At 44.7% G+C, this 20001-nt stretch overlaps 1 protein-coding gene across 2 annotated transcripts; it reads right to left on the reverse strand.

Annotated features, from left to right (window-relative positions):
• Window positions 1-5776: 5776 nt before the first annotated feature.
• Window positions 5777-10079, reverse strand: LOC124587782. Of its 2 annotated transcripts, none has more exons than XM_047131462.1 (3): window positions 9860-10079; window positions 6383-6529; window positions 5777-6251 (listed from the first exon to the last, which is right to left on the reverse strand). In XM_047131462.1, exons 1-3 carry the CDS (start codon window positions 9893-9895, stop codon window positions 5820-5822), a joined length of 615 nt encoding a protein of 204 aa, XP_046987418.1. In that variant the 5' UTR covers window positions 9896-10079; the 3' UTR covers window positions 5777-5819. The 2 variants fall into 2 exon arrangements, with proteins under 2 accessions (XP_046987418.1, XP_046987419.1); XM_047131463.1 differs by having other exon boundaries at window positions 9814-10079.
• Window positions 10080-20001: the final 9922 nt, after the last annotated feature.

The following is a 20001-nucleotide window of genomic DNA, read 5'->3' on the forward strand; positions in this document are numbered from 1 at the left end:
TACTATACGTGGTCATCACAGATACTATTACTTAAAACTTTCTGAAAGTCATCAAAAAACTTGTGATCCTTTCAAAAAACACAAACAGTTAAATATTGGAGGTCAGTTTGCTTGTCTAAAACATTAAATGCTAAATTAATCTATATGAATCCAAACCAAAAATTGTGCATAACATGTTGTAAGATTTGTGAACAGAAAACTGACATCAGTAATAGAAATTAAAGTGATGCAGATGGCCCAGAGGTGACATTTCATGAATCTGTACTAAAAAGTCTTCTAATCTAAAACATTAGAAGAGTAACTTCTTCTGAAAAGCCTTCATTCAATGAAAATGCCTCACAATTAACATGCACTCATCCTCAACAAAATTCTTTTGTAGAAGCAGTGTATGACAGGTGGTACTTTGCCTTTGTCAGAAATGTATGTGATGAAGAAGGAAATGTTGAACTACTTTTTCTCCACCCACCTGGTCCAGCAGTGTCATTTTTTTGGCCTGTGAAGGAAGACTTGTTTTGTTCCTTTGAAACACATTTTATGTGCTGTTGGTGTACCTAAATCAACATTATGCAAAAACGTGTTACTTTCATGAAAAGATATGAAGTTAATAAAAATAATTTCACAGTGGAAAAAAATCAGAGATGCTATTAAGAAGTTTCATAGTTTCAGGGATCTCCACTGCTGAACATTTACATTTTAAATTAACATTAGTGTAGCTACCATAATTGTTGTTTAAATATGCTAATTTGACACCCTAAATAAAGTTTACCTGTGTAATGAAAATGTTTCAGTTAAATTTATAACTTTTGGCTCTATTTTCATGAGCCACCCTTGCTATAGGTTGTCATTTTACACAATCTGATTTGAATGATCTTCTGAACAATGATGTGACATGTGTTTAATGGACATCCAATTTCTATGGAAAGTCGGGGTGCCACATTTTTTTCTTTTTTTTTTAAAAAAAAAAAGAAAAAAAGAAGTTTCAACAAAAATAAATCTTGTATCAACTGTCAGAAAGTGTTTTACATATTTAAAATTCATTGTCTTGAGAACAGCCTAAGTTGATTTTCTATATTCCCATTAGTCAAGAATAGGTATTAATTTTTTCCCAATAAAGATACATCCCTCTGTCACATCTCGGAAAATATGGCAGTGTGTGATGAAAATAAGATGTTATTTTTGTATGAAGTAATGCAACCCAAATGACTAACTTTAGTTGCAGCATTTAAATTTGTAAAAAAATTCCAATTTTTCCCCTCAAATTCATAACATGTGGAGAAATTTTGCACTATTGCCATGCAGAGTAACACGTAGAAAAAGTGCATGTCATCTTATATAGAATTTTTTTTTTTCCTAAGCAATAGAAAGTGTTGTGATTTTGCATTTGTGTGTCCATTTGAAAAACCCAGCAGTAATTTTATTTTATTACAATGTTTACTGTCCTGTTATTGTTATATAAGATCAATTTTAAGTTCCCACCAGGGTGGAGAAATGTGACAAGCATTTTTCATGGTGTCTGTAGTTTTTCCAGAACTTGGCAAGTGACATTAAAACTTTCTGTATTTTTTTTTTTTTTTGTAACTTTAGTGCTTAAATAATTACATGCCAGTTAAGTATGTGCATCTCTTAACTTATGAAAAAGAATCCAAAGTGAAAGCTTCATAAACACCTGAGTTTTCGGCATTTGTTTAGATATGTACTACTATGCATTAACTTTCTTGCAGAACCCAGTTATTAGAATATTACTACATTTAAAATCCAATATAAAGAAATTTTTAGTCTGAGGACAAAAAGATTTTGCAGAAGGTGTTATAAATACGACCAAACGTGCAAAGTGTCATGAAAATCAGAGATGAGTGACATGACCTGCGTGATTTGACATGTAATGGCCCTGAATTTGTATTTTGTACACAGCTTTAGGCTCAGAATGTTGGTTTTCAACAAAATAACACTTTTCCTAATTCATCTCATGCTTCACATTTTTCCACAATTTGCACATCTGCAAAATATTACCTTATATAAGAATGTAATAATTTATGCCATCAATATCGCAAAATATTTAGAAATGAAACAAAAAAAAGAATAAAAATTTGGTTTTATTGGACAAACAATATGATTACAGTTTTCATTAAAAACATGGTATACATCCATAACACATATTTCAGATGTTACACTGCTCATCTGTACAATTTATTATGGTGTGAGACATGCCACTTTATTTACAAAAACAAATACATTTGTAGTTTAAGAGTTCATTTACACAAAAATCCTATGTCTATAGTAATAAGTACAAAAAAATTCTTATGTATTTAACAGTTACAAGATTATCAAATTTTAAATGTTAAGTACCACTTAGCTACATAAACCAAATCCACGTAAGCTTACAGAATCTACTTATTCCCGTTGACTTCACTAGAGAAATCAAGTGACACCACGACTACACGAAGTTTTACTTCACAGACAAGACAATTTGCAATGTGAAGAAAATTTAATACAGATTCAGATTAATGAGCACAAACAGAACCTATGGATGTGAACCTTTTCCCTGCTGAGTCTGAATCCCAATACCAATGCAGTACAGAACAGTGACACAAAGCAATGCAAGTTAATTTGCTAGATGATATATACAAAATGTGACTTTCCTATGTTTTGCCCGACACTCAATGCAAAGATGTGGTGTTTAGTGGTTGGATTTTTCTTTTCCTCGACCCTCCTTTGAAGTTGATTGTATGAGTGCCAATTTACGAAGTTCTACAAATTCCCAAGAGATGGAACAATCATCATCCACAGTTAATGGGTTGGGTGCCAGTTTCTTAGAGTTCAAGGTAAAAACTATTAAGGATGCATTTCCCTTTTGGAAAAAGCTATTTACATTATTTCACTTGGACACACTTGACACTTCTGTCTTAGGAACCAGGTTATCTAACTGTAGAAAATGGGAGTGCATTACTTCTTGTGGTGACATGTTACATCATCTGTTGTTACAGAATCATTAAAACTTAACGGGGCACAAATTTTGGCAATATCCTTGCATGAAATTTTGTTGGTTCATATCTAATTCTTGTCTGTGGGGAATTTATTATTTTTTATGTTGCGATGCGTACTACTAGCCAGCTGCATCTTGAAGGATAATTAAAGAATATCAATGTGTGTGTGTGTGTGTGTGTGTGTGTGTGTGTGTGAGATCCACAAGACTAAATGGTTGAGGAACTGCTTTTGGAAGTAGTCACACACACACACACACACACACACACACACACACACACACACACCAGAAAAATCCTACCATTGAAACATATATCCCTGAGCCTGCACAGAAAGATACAACAATGCAATGGTGTCATATGCTTTAGTAATTGACTTTTGTACTGAATCAGTGCAAGTAGTAAGTTTGAGTATTTTGTGCGGAAACTGTGGTGGAACATAAATGGCCGCCAATCCCTCACTTGTTGCAAAAGAGACAAGAAAGCCCTGTAAACATTACTAATTTTTACATAAACCCTACATAAAATGTAGTTAGAATGGTCAGTCATTTTTCAGAAATGGGAAATGAACATGGCACATGTGCATATGTTTCTTGTTACAATTACATACACACATGTGCATCTGTTTTACATGAAAAGTGTTGTTGTTTAACTTCCGATCAAACATATATGAAAACAACACTTTTCAACATTAAACAGATGCACACATGGGTCGCTAACTCTAATATGAAATAGGCACTTCTGCACAGGCGCCATGACATTTTCATTACCCATTACTGGAAAAGTACCATACTGAATCGTCAAACACTACATACAAAGTCTTAGCTATAGCATTATGGAAACTCTCATGCCAACAGTGGTGACAGTTTTTACTCCTGTATATTTACATGTAGCTTTCTGTAAAATTTGATCAGATCTGCTTTTTAGGAACCATTCAGAGTTTTAATTCTCTTGTATCAACCTTCAGTAATGACCATTGGTACCACCTATTATGTATTTCTCCAATAACTCTGACAATATTTGTAATAAAGTGTAATAATAATAATTATTATTGTTATAAGAAATAAAGAAGAGCTTTTTGGTACTTCCAGTCTTGCTTCATGCTACCAATTCCACTTAACAAAAAAGTATCAGTAGTAGCACAATCAGCACACAGTTGGGTATCTACTTTAACTATTGATGGTAAAATGTATTTATGAGGGTATGGCAAGTTGTGTAACCATGACTTTCATTTTGGTTGGGAAGTTCTTCCAGTTTTAAATTTGCTGTACTACCACATATTTTAATGTAAAACTGAAAAATCTCCCAATGTAAGTGATTGCTGTAGACACTTAACTCACCATACTCTGATCAATCCATTTCATTTTTAAATCTGTATGAACATCCAGAAAAGCAAAAGGGCAAATACATGTTTCACAAATGCTACCTCCATTTAAATGAGTGTTCCTACATTTTTGTAGATGATGTTGCTGCTAAAGGAAGACCATTTTCTGTAGGGTTCGACAACCAATATGTTCCACATTTTTAAGTGCCTCTAACACTTTTTTATCGTGTCATTGTCACAACTGTATGTGAGATTTATAATATTCCGACATCTCTCTCTTGCCTCTCGAAACAGAGATGAAGGAGAAGCTGATGGTTCAGGAATGTTATGCTCTTCATTCATAGCATCATCACTGCTGGACTCCTCTAATTAACGCAGTGCAGAATCAGTCTGTGGAATACAGCTGCCACTTGCACCATACCCATATGTCCTATCCAAACAAATTAACGGGCTATTTCTGTACTTTTCATTTACTTTGTCAAAACCCCATTGAGTATAGAAAATAAAGATGGCACAAAAATGTTTACACATATATTTGTGCTTTTGGTAATCTTCACATGTACAACTTGGTTCCGCAAAGTTTACAGTATACCTAAGATCTTTTGAAGTGTCGCTTTTCACGGAAAAAACACCCTCACTTATTACTGACACTGACTCTTTACTGAAGCTTTCTTCCGCAGAAGAATATCGTTTCCACACGTGTGTTATATTTTCCTGTGTCTTTCCATGCAAAAATGCAGGTACAACTTCATTGTTCTTTCTAATAACAGAATTCATTTGGCAATACTTTTTCATGAGGCCAGGAATGAAACTATTTACTAATACCTTAACAACTCCTGTTAATGTTTTGTCTGTGTCATAGTTCAGAAAAGACTTTTTGACCTTCTTGTTCATTGTTTCAGCACCGTTTGTGGTTCTAATATTGGCAAATGTGGCAATATTCTCGAAAGCTCTCACCCAATTTTCAGCAACTGAGAGCCATTGATTTTTAAAATAAATAAGTGACTTGGGGTTCCTACGAAAAACCTCATGAGTCTCTAACATTTCAACATTGAGTTTGATCTGTTCCTCAGATGGAGACGCTGCAACATAGCGCCACAAGCTCCAGAACAGACTCCTTATCAGTTAGATTCCCTCCCTTTTTAACCCATCGCCCCCATGCCTGTTCCCTGTGAAATGAACACAAGTACACTTTTGAAAATGGAAATATTTCTTTAATTGCTGCTATCTCGGACTCTGAGAAATCAGTAACCCTGTAGGTTGGGTTGAAGTCTGTATTCCACCTCTTGAAAACAAGTAGTGCTTCAGCAATTGACCTTGTATCTTCTACCTGAATAAAGAAAAAACCTACCACTAAACAGCATCCGTTTGCCTTTACTGTAACAAAAAATAAAGGAATGTCATATTTTGTTGTTTTGTAAGTGGCATCAAGCAAACATACATCTCCATATTTTTTTAACATATCCTTCTGCCATGCACCCTCGTAACAAAACAGCAATGGCTGTATTTCTCCATCAACATCTGAAAAAGGCCTGAAAAAAAATATTGTCACCTCTATATTCTTTCTGCCACTCATTAACCTGCATTTGCAAAGCCTCTTGGTCAAACACACTTTTCTTCAATTTCTTAAGGGCCCTGTATACATGACTATATATTGTGAGATGTTTGGGGTAAAATGTAGTGTTCATATTATCTGGCTTGTGTGGTCCAGTGAAGGTTATGTTCACAAATCTTTCAAGATGCAACTTTATTATTCTCACAGATGTAGTTCCATCTTCAACAACCTTTGCTATTTCCACAGCTAGCAAGGGATGTATGTCTCCACTTGCTTTTATGCTTTCTGTGCTGTGGGTATGGTGGTCTGGTGGTGACGCCCTCACATAAAAGCGAAGAACACTTTCAGGTTTATTGGCTGCCTCCAAAGCCTGTTTTAAACTGTGGACAACCTTTAACACAAAAATTATTATAATTAACAAGAGACAACGCATTAAGTACAAATAGTTTGTGGAGCAATAGACTATTTCTAGAACAAATGACATAAAAACATCAAATTACAGAATAGAAACCCCATACTTACTTTCTTTTTAATTTCACGATCATCTACTGATTGAACAGAATAGCCTGGATACACTTTAACACATTTAATTGAAAAAGTGGCAGGGCAATCGCTCTTTTTCGTATCCATAATCAACAATCTCTTTTTTGCTGGGTTAACATGGTCAGCCTGAAAGTATAAAGAATATTAAATATAACTTCAAATGCTACATCCAGAAGAGTCACATACAGGGTTTTCTCTAGCCCAAAATAATTTGAATTTTACAAGAAACCTAACAGTGAACCCTGGATTAAAAGGTACATAAAACTATATCAACAAAGTACTCTAAATCACAATTAATATTTAAATCTCAGACTTAAGTATTGTTGCCTAACACTTTTAAACTCACTGTACCAATGTACACACCAAATATAATCTCTCTCCCCCCCCCCCCCCTCCCAAATGCAGTAAAGTGCTAATATTAAAATTACAAAATTGTAGAAAATATGAAACACACAAACTGTAACAAGAAAAGAACACCGAAATATTCAAACACATCACACCCAATAGTAATACAGGATGGCAGATAAAAATAATAACATGACAAGACAGGAATATGAATCATTAGTGTAGAGGCTATGCTTTAAATGTTATGGCATGTACATAACCACTTCATAATTACTCATGGCATCGTTTTCTGGAGTACTGTACAGATGGTACAACCAATATTTAAGTTATGAAGTACGGATACAAAAAAGAGTAGTGCTCTGTTCAAAACTGCTGAGAGTTCCATGCAAGTATATATTTCGTACAGTGATCAAGGTTTAAAATGACAATACCTCAATCAGTTCTGCAGTTTACTTTCAAAGTGCAATAACCTGTAAGCCTTAAGGGCTCACTTTCACGATCTATGCTTCATAACACTTCATTTCATATAATCACTGTCATAATCACTGTATCACGTGTTTTGCATTGTACTTTACAAAACTTTTCGACAATTTAAGCAAAAAAATTAGTAGGGTTTTTGCTACACCTATCAAGTTTTGGGAAGTGCAGTGCCTTTTGCTTAAAAGTTAGTGAAAATTTACCATAAAAACATTTGGCATCTCATATGGACTACACTGATGAAGGTATAACATGACTTGTTAATATGTGTAATGCCTGTGATCCACTGTAGTTTCAAAATGTAATGTGAAATCTTTGTAATTACTGCAGAATCAAATAATTCCTACAGAACATCTTTCATACACAAAGATGAAATTAAATCCGACCAACACCAAAATCTTAAAAATCTAAGGTAAATGCCAAATTTGTGTCCTGCACACAGGAAAAGGCTGTAATAAGCTTCCACAAGTAGATCAAAAATATTATTGTCATCAGGAGAGTTCTAAACTCTGTTAAAGAGCTACTAAATATTATTGATCTAACTTGTGGTTAAGGATAACATTTAGTTCTGTTCAATAGAACAGTGTCAAACTATCCTAACAAACAACTGTTTTAAGCCAGCATATGCTGAAAATGTTTTCTGTAAGTGACTGTGCTTTTCATGTACCAGAAAGTAGACATTGGAGGAATCTTTTATTGAAAACACAGTAAAGAAATATGTTACAGCCTATTATCAGCCATTATTAGGCACATGAGCAACAGATGTGTAGCCATATATATTTATGCAACCATAACCATCATATCTGTTTTAGTGACTCTCTCTCTCTCTCTCTCTCTCTCTCTCTCTCTCTCTCTCTCTCTCTCTCTCTCTCTCTCACACACACACACACACACACACACACACACACACACACACACACACACACACACACGATTGCAAGAGTTCCATCCTACATGGATGGCCAACAAAATGAATTAGTATGGTGTAATTTAACAAAAAATCAGAAAGTTTGCATTATACAGGGATGTGGAATAGGAACTGGGATATTTCAGCAAGTATCTGCCTGCACAATGTGGGGTGAAGTGAAAGGAGTCTGAACTGAAGAAGTAAATGAGACAGAATCGAAACTACAAGAACCCCTTCCCACTCATCACCCGGGTGGGACCCTATTTACGGAAGGAACTGATAAGCTCTCTGGTGGCTAAATGGCCAGACTGCAGGGAACAGACACTTTAGGCTGCTTCTTTCACCCCCTGAAAAATAATATCCATATTTTAAAATATGGGACCTGATAAAACTTCTGACATCACTCTCTCTGCACACTACCACTGTCTACTACTAAGCAAGTTAGTATGACACCTCTGAACACCAATAGTCTTGATGATATAAGACACTGCCTCTGTTCATTATGGGCTTCCTTCTTAAATGCCAACAAAGATAATCGCATGTAATTATTATGAATCAACCCAGTTCACTAAGAGCAACTTTAAGTACATCAGAAATTGAAGCCTTCCAGTAATACTCTGCAAGGAACTTTAGCACAACTGTGAATTTTGAAGAAGCATTTCTCATAAACTATTGGAATTTTGAGTTCTTTTCCTGTGCCTGCAGAAAAATAATTATGAATTAAACATGGGCCCACCTTTTAGCATACATAATTATTGTTTTAATATCTAAACATTTATCACAACAGTTGTGGCACCTTCAATGGTTTATTTCTTTTTATCTACTTTGTGTGTGTCCTGCATCCCCCAACCAAAATGCTGGTGGTGGTGATGATTGGTTTGTGGGGCACTCAAATGCGTGGTTATCAGTGCCCACACAAATTCCGAACCTTTGCTCAGCCCAATCACACCACTTTCAAGATGAAATGATGAGGACAACACAAACACCCAGTCTTCTCGAGGCAGGTGAACCAAAATGATACACATGTCTAAATTAATACACTTGTCTTTAGACCCATGGCTGATTTTGGTTTGTCAGTCACAGGAGATACACACTAAATAAATAAAAGAAACTGCTGAGGACACCACAACTATGGTGATACATATTTGGGTATTAAAGCAATACAATAATTGTACACTTTCAAAAAAGATGGACCTATCTTATGTGTAGTACCTCTTCTTTTTCGTGTTCAAATGCCTTTCTAATCCAGAAGCTGTTTGTATTAGATCAGTTGCTAGGGAAGATGTGCAATACACTCACTACCTTTGTGATGGTGACTCTGAAGGTTTTAAGTGTTGAGGTTGCTAAACCATATGGTGAAACCAAAAAACTTGAATTTATAGGACATATGCTTTAGAGAATGGGAGCAAGACTTCAGAAACTCTGCAAGGACTTGACAGGAAAAGAACACTCTGATAGTGGAGGGATTGGTAGACAAGGCAGACTCATGAAATCAGAAATACGGAATGAGGATGTTCATGAGAAACAGCAAAAATGTCGGTGAGGTGAGAAAAGAAATTTGAGCAACTCTTTTTCACTGAAGATCCACAGCAATAACTCTGCCAAAAAGGAAACACTTCATGGTGTTAGTATACTAACTGTGAAGCACATGGACAAAAACTTGAGACACTAATTTACTTACTGGTGGCGGTTTCATGCAATTTTTGGCGATGGTGGCTGCTCCTTACCGAGTATGAATACCCTATGCACTTAAGACTATTCATAGTCTTTTGATCTCTTCCTCCGAATCACAGAGCCACAGTATTTGCCGTCGTTACCGACAGCGAAATCTTTCAGATTATCTTGAAGGATCTGTTCGAAAGCTTTCTCATCTCCGTTAGAGCCCATGTTCAGAACGCCGTTCACGCGAGCAACACCGGACACGCGGACAATGAAACTACACAAACAAATAGCAATGCAGATCGAAGATGCACACAACAGTCGATGTATACAGCATTCACACAACAGTCGATCGGACAACTCGTGGAACACGCGATGACGCGTGCCTACGTCATGAAATTTATTGTCCTTCATTCCGGTGTAAGCTACACGAGAAACTCTCTCTTTTTTGTTGCAAGTAATTTGTATTCCATCCTAGTAGCTTTTTGCAGTGGTGTGTAGATGTAAACGTGTTGGAAATGCTACATAACAACATTGCAGAGCACGAATTAAAAAAAAAAAAAAAAAAGTGTCAAAAATTTTATGGTACTTCGAGCTGTGGAGTCTAATTTTGAAATGACTCAAAAGCCAAGAACTGCTTCCTTATTTGCGTCCTTTATCTGTGTGGGATATGATAAAACAATTGCTGTAAGTACAATTCAGTATGTCCTCTCAAAAATATGCCGCACGGGCGGCACGGCTACACATGGTCACGTGATGCCCCACCAGAAATACGACGAAAATCGTATCAGCAGAGCAAGCACCAAGCACGGGCTGCTACGTCATCGTAGCTGCGCATGCGCAGTACAGCCTGTTGTCTGGCGCATTCTGGTAACTGATCAAACGAACCTAGGGATATAACGATCGCCATGTTTTCCCGACGGCGTTTCGAGCTGACATCTGTTGGCGACGTCGAGCAACAGTGCAGGACGTAACGGCTGTGTACTGGATCTCGCAATAAGCTGTTCAGCAGGAAAATGCTGAAAATAAGAACGATGTCCTTACCGATATCAATTACTTGTTTCCAGTTGCTTCAGAAAATTTGAATAAATGTCCATATCTATGGCCATCTTGTAAGGAATGTACTTCACACCCAGCAACATTCTTGCTAATGTGTTTATTATATGTGGGAAATTGAAAACTTGTCGCACTTAGTCGCAGCAGATTAAAACATTTCATTGATCAATTTTTGCAAGGTTTGGATTTTATATTCCGAACCTGTTGATGCAATGCAACGAGCACGTCCTAAGCTCCATCCTCCTGGCTTCGGACCAACACGCCACATAACGCCCACCACCCCAGCATGGCTCCTGAGTGTTCTGACCAAATGGTGCTTTCCTGTGCCCCCGTTTAATGAGCACCGCGATATCTCGTTGCTACAAGTCAACCTCCTGGTTGCACTGTTCAAATACCCTCTATTTCGGACCGGTCGGAAGTTTAATTTTACAGGTTAGCGGCCCCAAATCATTTTCAATCTCTTGTTTATTTTCTTTTGCAACTCATCATCTTCAGTTATTATAAATAAGACACATTCGTAGCTAGTTATGAGCTTCATCAATTCGTTGTTGTACGTTACTTTAGTCATGTTCTAACTGAATTTCGGGTATACTTTGGAACTTACTATCGTACACTCTTAGTGTACTCTAGTTATTTTAAACTAGATGCCGACAGCATAGTGCAGACAACTGTTAGGGGCCTGCACGTGCTCAATATTTATTGATAATAGTAGTTTGTCAAACCTGCAATATACTGAAGTGACCTCACATAATCAATAATACTGACAAAAATCCTCAGTTGACAGCCAAGTTTTACAAGCTAAGATGTCGAACACGGGAAAGGAAGAGTGTGTGTTGCAGTTATATTACCTACTGCTTCCAAGCAATGGATGACAGATTAAAAAGACGAAATGGCTGTGAGAATGGTTGAAAAAACGACCGACTGTCCCTGTGTTTATTTACAGATAATCAGAACCATGGACCCAGAAGTTTTGTGTCTGGTGAGTCCTGCACCATACCAGAACAACAAGTTACTAATGTTGAGGCGAGATAAATCAGAGAAGCAACCTACGTTAACGAGAGAGTCAGTCTCAGCTGACGAGAAATTACGAGTAACAAAGAGATTTCTGGCGACATGTAGGTCATTCGAATGCTCAGAGTCTAGTTCTGTAGTAGTAGCAAACATAATTACTAAAATTTTAGGGAACTTGTGAAGCAACTATATATCTGCCCAGCAGGGATACGTCCAGGCAACAGACGTAAAACTATCTTTTTTTTTTTTTTACGTTTTTTAATAATTTCGAGAAACTGATATGCATTTCGCGGATTTATTATTAGTCATTTCAGATATATGACGTATTTTTGTAAGAGAAAGGGCTTTTCCGAACTGTTATGTAAGTCATCAACCGATACTATACTAAGGTAAGCATTGACATAGAGAATCAATCATCCGTTGACCATCCTAAAGTGGCATATACAGTGATTACATTCACATCGGTCTATTAAAATTGTTCTATGTTAAAAGATCACTTCAAAAATTTAATTTTAGGTGTGATACGAACAAAGGCGAATTGAAAGCAAGCAAAGAAAACTAATGCTGAGTGGCCAATACGTGAAGCTCTGTCAACATCAGAATATAGAATATTGTCAAACCGTCAATACTTAACCCCACAGTTTCAGTATGTATTAACAATACCGAGAATACTTTGAAGGCCATCAATACAGCTCATCAGTGTACGGGCTCTCAGACGGTCAGCATATTGACGGTTTGACAGTATTACTGGACGTGTGAGGGCCCCTGAAGAGGCCTGCTTCACATAAAATTATGTCAGGTTTTTCTTCGTTTCACTCAATGAAATTCGCTGCACCAATGACTACTTTACATCATAAAATTACTGTTTTCGGATCAGCTGGTTCAGGGTCAGCCATCTCCCGCTAAAGTATTGTTACGATGATAAAACGACGTAAAACAAAATAAATCTTTTACTTAATGGCGTCAGTCCGGTCGCCGCATTTAGCTGTGGCGTGTCAGGCGCGCAGACAACAGAGGCAGGAATTCTACACCTGGCTGGCTCCACGTAGTGTCGAGTAGCGTCGCCAGAGAGCAGCAGCTGCTGGTGGTGGTGGTGGTGGTGGCGAGCCGCAGCGGCCGAGTAGTACGGACTGACGTCGACAGAGGGCAGGCAGGAACTAAAGAGCGGACTCATTGCGTTCACACACGATAGAGGTGGGCCAAACGGTTATTCTCGAGTAACTGTTATCACAATTCCAGTTATTCTTTTATAACCGTTATCGTTAACGGTTATTAATAACTGCCACGTTATTTTTCGCTAGCGAATACCGAATATTTCGAGGGGCCACAGTTAAGGCCCGTCCACTCGCAACGATCTGTCTGCGCAAATGTCTGCGCACATCACATCTGCGCAGACAGATCGTTGCGTGTGGACGGAAGATTTGCACCAACCTAAGGTGTGTGCAAACCTGGAAGTTGGAGTTGGAGGTTTGAGCGAAACCTCTCAAATCTGTGGGTTCAAACCACATCTGCGCAGACAAGTTGGAGCGTGTGGACAGGGGATCGCTGCAAATCTGGCGCGAAACAGCTGTTTGCTCAGTCTAGTGTTTGTATTTATGCGCACAGGGCATTAAAATGACTGATACTCGTCAGTGTTCTCGAGAGTTTGTATGTGAATTCATTGAAATATATAGAAACCACCCTCGTTTGTGGAATCTGCCCCAAGGCTCCGTCCTCTCCCCCCTTCTGTACCTTTTGTACACGGCGGACATGCCGCCGCCGTCGCCCCCCGTCCACCTTCTCCAGTTTGCCGATGACACCGCCTTCCTCGCCCTTGCCCCCACCCTGCAACGCTCCCAACGCCTTCTCCAATCCCATCTTGACCGGTTCACCGCTTGGTGCAACCAGTGGTTGCTCAAGGTCAATCCCTCCAAAACCCAGGCGATCATTGTAGGCAAAACCACCCCTTCCTTCCGCCTCCTTGATTTCTATCTCACCGTCTATGGCCGTCCTATCGCCCTCACTCCCACCCTTAAGTACCTTGGCGTCACCCTCGACCGTCGCCTCTCCTGGACTCCCCATCTCCAGACAATCCAAGCCAAGGCACGTTCCCGACTCCGTCTCCTCAAGCTCCTTTCCGGCCGCACGTGGGGTCTGGACCCCTCCACAATCCTCCACACCTATAAATCCATCATCCGCCCTATCCTTTGTTACGCCCATCCAGCCTGGATCTCCGCCCCCCCTACCTTCTATAAATCCCTCCAAATCCTTGAACGCCATGCTCTCCGCCTTGCCTATCGCATCCGTCTCCCCTCCCCCACACGGATCCTGTATGATCTCATCCCCTTCCCCCACCTCCTCCTTTTCCTTGAAAGGATACGTATCCTGTACACCTCACGTAAACTTGATCCTCCTCACCCGCTCGTTTCCTCGCTCCTCTCCCACCCCCGCCCGCTGCCGCGCCTGTATTCGCACGTCCCACCCGGTCTCCATCTCTCCACCCTCCATACCCTCTCCCAAGGTGGCTTCCGCCAGCTCCCTCTCCCTGATGATGTCCTCGTCCCCTCCATCTACCCCTCCTATCAACTTTGACCCTGCCCCACCCCCCACTTCCCGTGTCCTTTCCTTTCGGCACCCTCCCTCCCTTCTCTTCTCTTCCCTTCTTTTTCCATCTCCCTGTCCCCTCCCTTCCCCCTCTTCCCCCGGGCTTCCTCTCCCCCTTCCTCCCTCCCCCCTATCTCCCCTGCCCGTGGCATCTCTGCTCTCCCCTCTCGCTCTCCCACTCCCCTTCCTCCTCCTCCTCTCTTGGCAGGTCCCCGGACTCGCACACGTATAGTGAACATTCGCGCGCCGGAGATCGTCGCCTTTTGTGCTTCGTGTGTGTGACGTCATATAGTGTTTTTGGTGTCCGCCATCCCACTCCTACGTTCACTTGTGCCGTCGGACTCACCAGTGTTTTGTACGCCGTGCCGACGTGTTTTCCGTGTTGTTATCGTCACATGTGAACGACTCCGTGTTTTTTTTTTTATGTCTCTGTGACCTCTCTCTTTTGCCCGTCACTTTGTTCATTGTTATTCACCATGTTTTATACTCTTGTAAAACGCTATGGCTGAAGAGCGGCGTAGTGTGCCGCTGCCAGCCTACCTGAATTGTACAGGTTTTAAAATAACAATAAAGTAAAAAAAAAAAAAAAAAAAAAAAGTTTGTGGAATCCGTATTCGAGGGTTGGATTCCCTCTCTTCTTCATCGAAGAGTTTCACTGCCTGGGCTACTCTCAGGGTGCGCCTTCGACGTGGAAGATCCCTGCCTGTCGTCGCTTGGTCGCCGCCTTCCGGTCCTCGCCGCCGCCGTCGCCGCCTGCCGGGGCTCGCCGCCCCCGCGTGGTCGCCGCCTGCCGGTGCTCGCCGCCGCCGCCTGCTGATCGCCGCCGCCTGCTGATCGCCGCCGACGCCGCCGCCGCCGCCGCCGTCGCCGCCTGCCGGGGCTCGCCGCCCCCGCGTGGTCGCCGCCTGCCGGTGCTCGCCGCCGCCGCCTGCTGATCGCCGCCGCCTGCTGATCGCCGCCGACGCCGCCGCCGCCGCCGCCGTCGCCGCCTGCCGGGGCTCGCCGCCGCCGCCGCCGCCATCCGGTGCCCGCCGCCGCCGCCTTCCGGTGCCGCCTGGTCGCCGCCATCGCCGCCGTCCTGACCCTGGTCTACGGCCGTCTTCGTCTCCATCCGTCTTCGTCTTTGTCTGTCCCCAGTTTCTGTCCTCTCCTCTTCGTTCTGTTCGTTCTTGTTTCTCTCTCCCGTCATGTCCGCCCCCACCACCACTGTCACTACTACCACCACCGCCATTGTCTATACCTCCCCTTCCGCCGCCTCCACCACTATAACTTGGTGTGCCCAGTCCCACCCCCCTCCTTCCATTCCACCTCTCCTCACTCTCCCTTCACCCTCTATCTTTGTCGCCCCCTCTCCCGCTTCTTCCTCCCGCTCCTCTCGTTCTGATCCCTTCCCCCCACTCCCCCAGCCTGTCACTGCAGCTCCTTCTCGGGTGGTGGCCCGTCGGGCCACTGCCCACGCCCAGCTCTCCCCGTCACCTTCGCCATCACCGCCGCCACTGCCACCGTCATCGTCATCGTCACCGTCACCTTCGCCTTCACCGTCACCGTCACCATCTCCGGCGCCGACTCCGGCCCCGGGACCTGCCCCTCCCCGCCACATTCCCGTTGTTCCCATCCCCCACACCTCCTCCACCGCCGTCAAGCGCCCCGGTGGCACTCCTGCTTCCTCTGCTTCCAAAAAGGCTGCGCCTCATACTCCTTCCCCCACCCCTGATGCCATGGAAGTCTCCCCGCATGTCCCTGCCCCCTCATCCTCCTCCTCTCCCCCTTCCTCCTACCGCTACCTCCTCTCCCGTCCTGATCCCTCTCTCCTTGAAGCCTGGAACCTCACCCTCTTCCTTCGCCAGCATTGTCCTGGTGCCCCCATCTCCCTCCTCACTCCTCGCCGAGATTCGGTCCTCATCTCCTCCCCCAGCCCAACCCTCCACACGTACCTCCTTTCCCGCATCCCTGTCACCCGCTTTGGCCCTCATGCCTCTCTCACCCCTGCTCCTTCACCACCTCCCTCCCGCCAACCCCAACCTCCGCGTCGCCCGCCAACTCTCACCGCCGTGATCACTCGGCTTAGTCCAGTGATCACGGAGGAGGAGGTGTTGGCGGAGCTCCAGGCGCATCCCCATTTGGAGGTGCGTGCGGTTCGCCGCATACATAACGCTGCCGGCCCCACCCGCCTTATGCGGGTTTTTTCTGAGCACGCCGCCTCCATTGACCGTCTCCTGAAGGAGGGTGCCCTCCTTTTTAACCAGGTGTACAAGGTCGACCTCTCCCGTTCCCCTCCTCAATCCCTGCGCTGCCAGAGGTGTCTACGCTATAATGCGCACCCCACAGCTGAGTGCCGCGAGGCCCCCACCTGCCCGCATTGTCGGCAAGTGCACTTCCTCAGGCAGTGCCCCAACCTCCAATCCCCTCCTTCCTGCAATACCTGCATTCTCCCCCATCCCACCTACTCCCAAAAGTGTAAAGCCCGACCCCCTCCAACCACTCCTGAACTCACCGTCCCTGTGCGTCCCCTGGACGCCCCCACCCCTCCTGGCAATTCCCTTCGTTCCCCCCCCCCCCCCCCCACCGCTGAGGACATCATCAGGTTCCTTACCATCGTCCTCCAGAATGTTCATCCCTTTCAGCGCTCACACACCCTCCACCAGATCTCCCTCGCCGCCCGTTCCATATTCCAACTCAAGATGTACGCCACCTACTCCAACAACCAGGCCCATTTCACCTTCTCCCGCCTCGACACCCTCGTCTAAATCCCTATCATGGTGCGACAGCAACGTATCCTTTTCAACAACATCCGCTCCCTACCTGCCAACAGGAACCTCTTCCTGCACAGCCTTGCCACCCACCGCGTGGATGCCTTCCTCCTTAATGAAACCGTCCTCCAACCCCACCACACCATTCCCACTTCGCCCTACTTCCTCCACCGCTCCGATAATCCCCTCCCAATTGCGCGTGGCGGAGTTGCCATTGGTCACCACCGCCAGATCCCCGTTCGGCTCCAACCTCTCCTTCCCGACCCCACCGAACACCTGATCCTTAGTCTCTTCTTCCCCGGCCTTACCGTTACCTGCGCCACCATCTATGTCCACCCCAACGCTCCTATTCCCTTCGACTTCCTCTCCCACGTCGATCGTACCTTTTCCTCCTACGTGATCGCCGCCGACCTCAACATCCATAGTCGTTCCGCTGCCCAGTTACGGCGGTGGCATCGGTTCCTCTCCACCCTTCAAGGTGACCTCGTCCCCATCCCCCGGCATACCCGTCCTGAATCCAACTCCACTCCTGATGTTATCCTCTCCTCCCCCAACCTCCTTGGCCGCATAACGGTGGATGTCCTGGAGCCTATTGGTAGCGACCATCTCCCTGTCCTCCTCACCGTTTCAGACGGTCGTCGCCCTCGCCCCGACCCTCGTACTGACCCTCCCCCTAAGTATGTCCACGACTATTCCCGAGCCGACTGGAATGCCTACCGGGATACCCTTTCCACCCAGGTCGATAGCCACCCTCTCACCTACCACCACCCTGACGATGTCACCCATGCCGCCACCTTTCTCCAGCAGACCTTGTCTGAGGCCGTGGAGGCCCACGTTCCTACTGTCGCCATCCACCCCCACCGTCCTACCTTACCCCCACAGGCCGTTCTCCTCCTCCGTGAATCCCGTCATCTCTACTGTGCCTTCCTCCGCACGCGTGACCCGGACACACTACGGCGCCACCGGCAACTCCAGCGACATGTTCGTAATTTGCTCGCGGCTAAGAAACGCCGGGACTGGCGACAGACATGCACCCGTTTAAATGCAACCCTACCAATCAACTCGTCAAAGTTCTGGTCGGCCTTCCGTCGCCTTACCGGAACTAAACCCTCCCCCTACTATCCTCTTCTTCATGATGATCACCGTTTCCCTGACACCCTTAGTAAGGCCAATCACTTTGCCTCCTACCTCTCCGATGTCTTCTCCATCCCCGACGATCCCCAGTTCGATTACTCCCTCTTCCCGGATATCCGCGATCGAACTGACACCTCTGTCCCTCCCCTCGCTCCTGGTTTCCAGTACTTGGACAACATTACACACACGGAACTCAATGCCCCTATCACTACACAGGATCTCATTGATACACTCCGCACAAAACGCAACACCGCTCCTGGTCACGATCGTGCCACCTACCGTCACCTTCGTGTAGCTCCTGTCTCTTTCCTCTCCACCCTGGCCAGGCTCTACAATGTAGTCCTGTCCACCGGTTACTACCCCGACCTGTGGAAAACCTCCCGTATCCTCATGTTCCTTAAACCTGGCAATCCGCCGTCCGCCGTCTCCTCCTACCGTCCCATCAGCCTTACCTCGGTCTTCAGCATGGTCCTGGAATCTATCCTCACCCGCCGCATCCACCAGCATCTCCGCCAGCACCGCCTCCTTCCCGTCACCCAGTGTGGCTTTTGGCCATCCTTCTCTTCCGACGATCTTCTCCTTCACCTCACTCATCTCCTTTCCGAACAGCTTAATTCCCGTCGCTCCGCAATCTTCCTCTCCCTTGACCTCGAACGCGCTTATGACCGCGTCTGGCATTCCGGTCTCCTCTTCAAACTCCAAACCTTTGCCCTTCCCATTAACTACGTCCGTCTGATCGGTTCCTTTCTCTCCCGCCGTCCTTCCTATGTCACCATCCATAACACAGATTCCTACACCTTTTTCCCCTCCGCCGGTGTGCCCCAAGGCTCCGTCCTCTCCCCCCTTCTGTACCTTTTGTACACGGCGGACATGCCGCCGCCGTCGACCCCCGTCCACCTCCTCCAGTTTGCCGATGACACCGCCTTCCTCGCCCTTGCCCCCACCCTGCAACGCTCCCAACGCCTTCTCCAATCCCATCTTGACCGATTCACCGCTTGGTGTAACGAGTGGTTGCTCAAGGCCAATCCTTCGAAAACCCAGGCGATCATTGTAGGCAAAACCACCCCTTCCTTCCGCCTCCTTGATTTCTATCTCACCGTCTATGGCCGTCCCATCGCCCTCACTCCCACCCTTAAGTACCTTGGCGTCACCCTCGACCGTCGCCTCTCCTGGACTCCCCATCTCCATACAATCCAAGCCAAGGCACGTTCCCGACTCCGTCTCCTCAAGCTCCTTTCCGGCCGTACGTGGGGTCTGGACCCTTACACAATCCTCCACACCTATAAATCCCTCATCCGCCCTATCCTTTGTTATGCCCATCCAGCCTGGATCTCCGCCCCCCCTACCTTTTATAAATCCCTCCAAATCCTTGAACGCCATGCTCTCCGCCTCACCTATCGCATCCGTCTCCCCTCCCCCATGCGGATCCTGTATGATCTCATCCCCTTCCCCCACCTCCTCCTTTTCCTTGGAAGGATACGGATCCTGTACACCTCCCGTAAACTCGATCCTCCTCACCCGCTCGTCTCCCCAATCCTCTCCCATCCCCGCCCGCTGCCGCGCCTGTATTCCCACGTCCCACCCGGTTTCCATCTCTCCACCCTCCTTACCCTCTCCCAAGGTGGCTTCCGCCAGCTCCCCCTCCCTGATGATGTCCTCGTCCCCTCCATCTACCC

The sequence above is a fragment of the Schistocerca americana genome, unplaced genomic scaffold, assembly GCF_021461395.2.
Source record: "Schistocerca americana isolate TAMUIC-IGC-003095 unplaced genomic scaffold, iqSchAmer2.1 HiC_scaffold_62, whole genome shotgun sequence".
Lineage (NCBI taxonomy): Eukaryota > Metazoa > Arthropoda > Insecta > Orthoptera > Acrididae > Schistocerca > Schistocerca americana.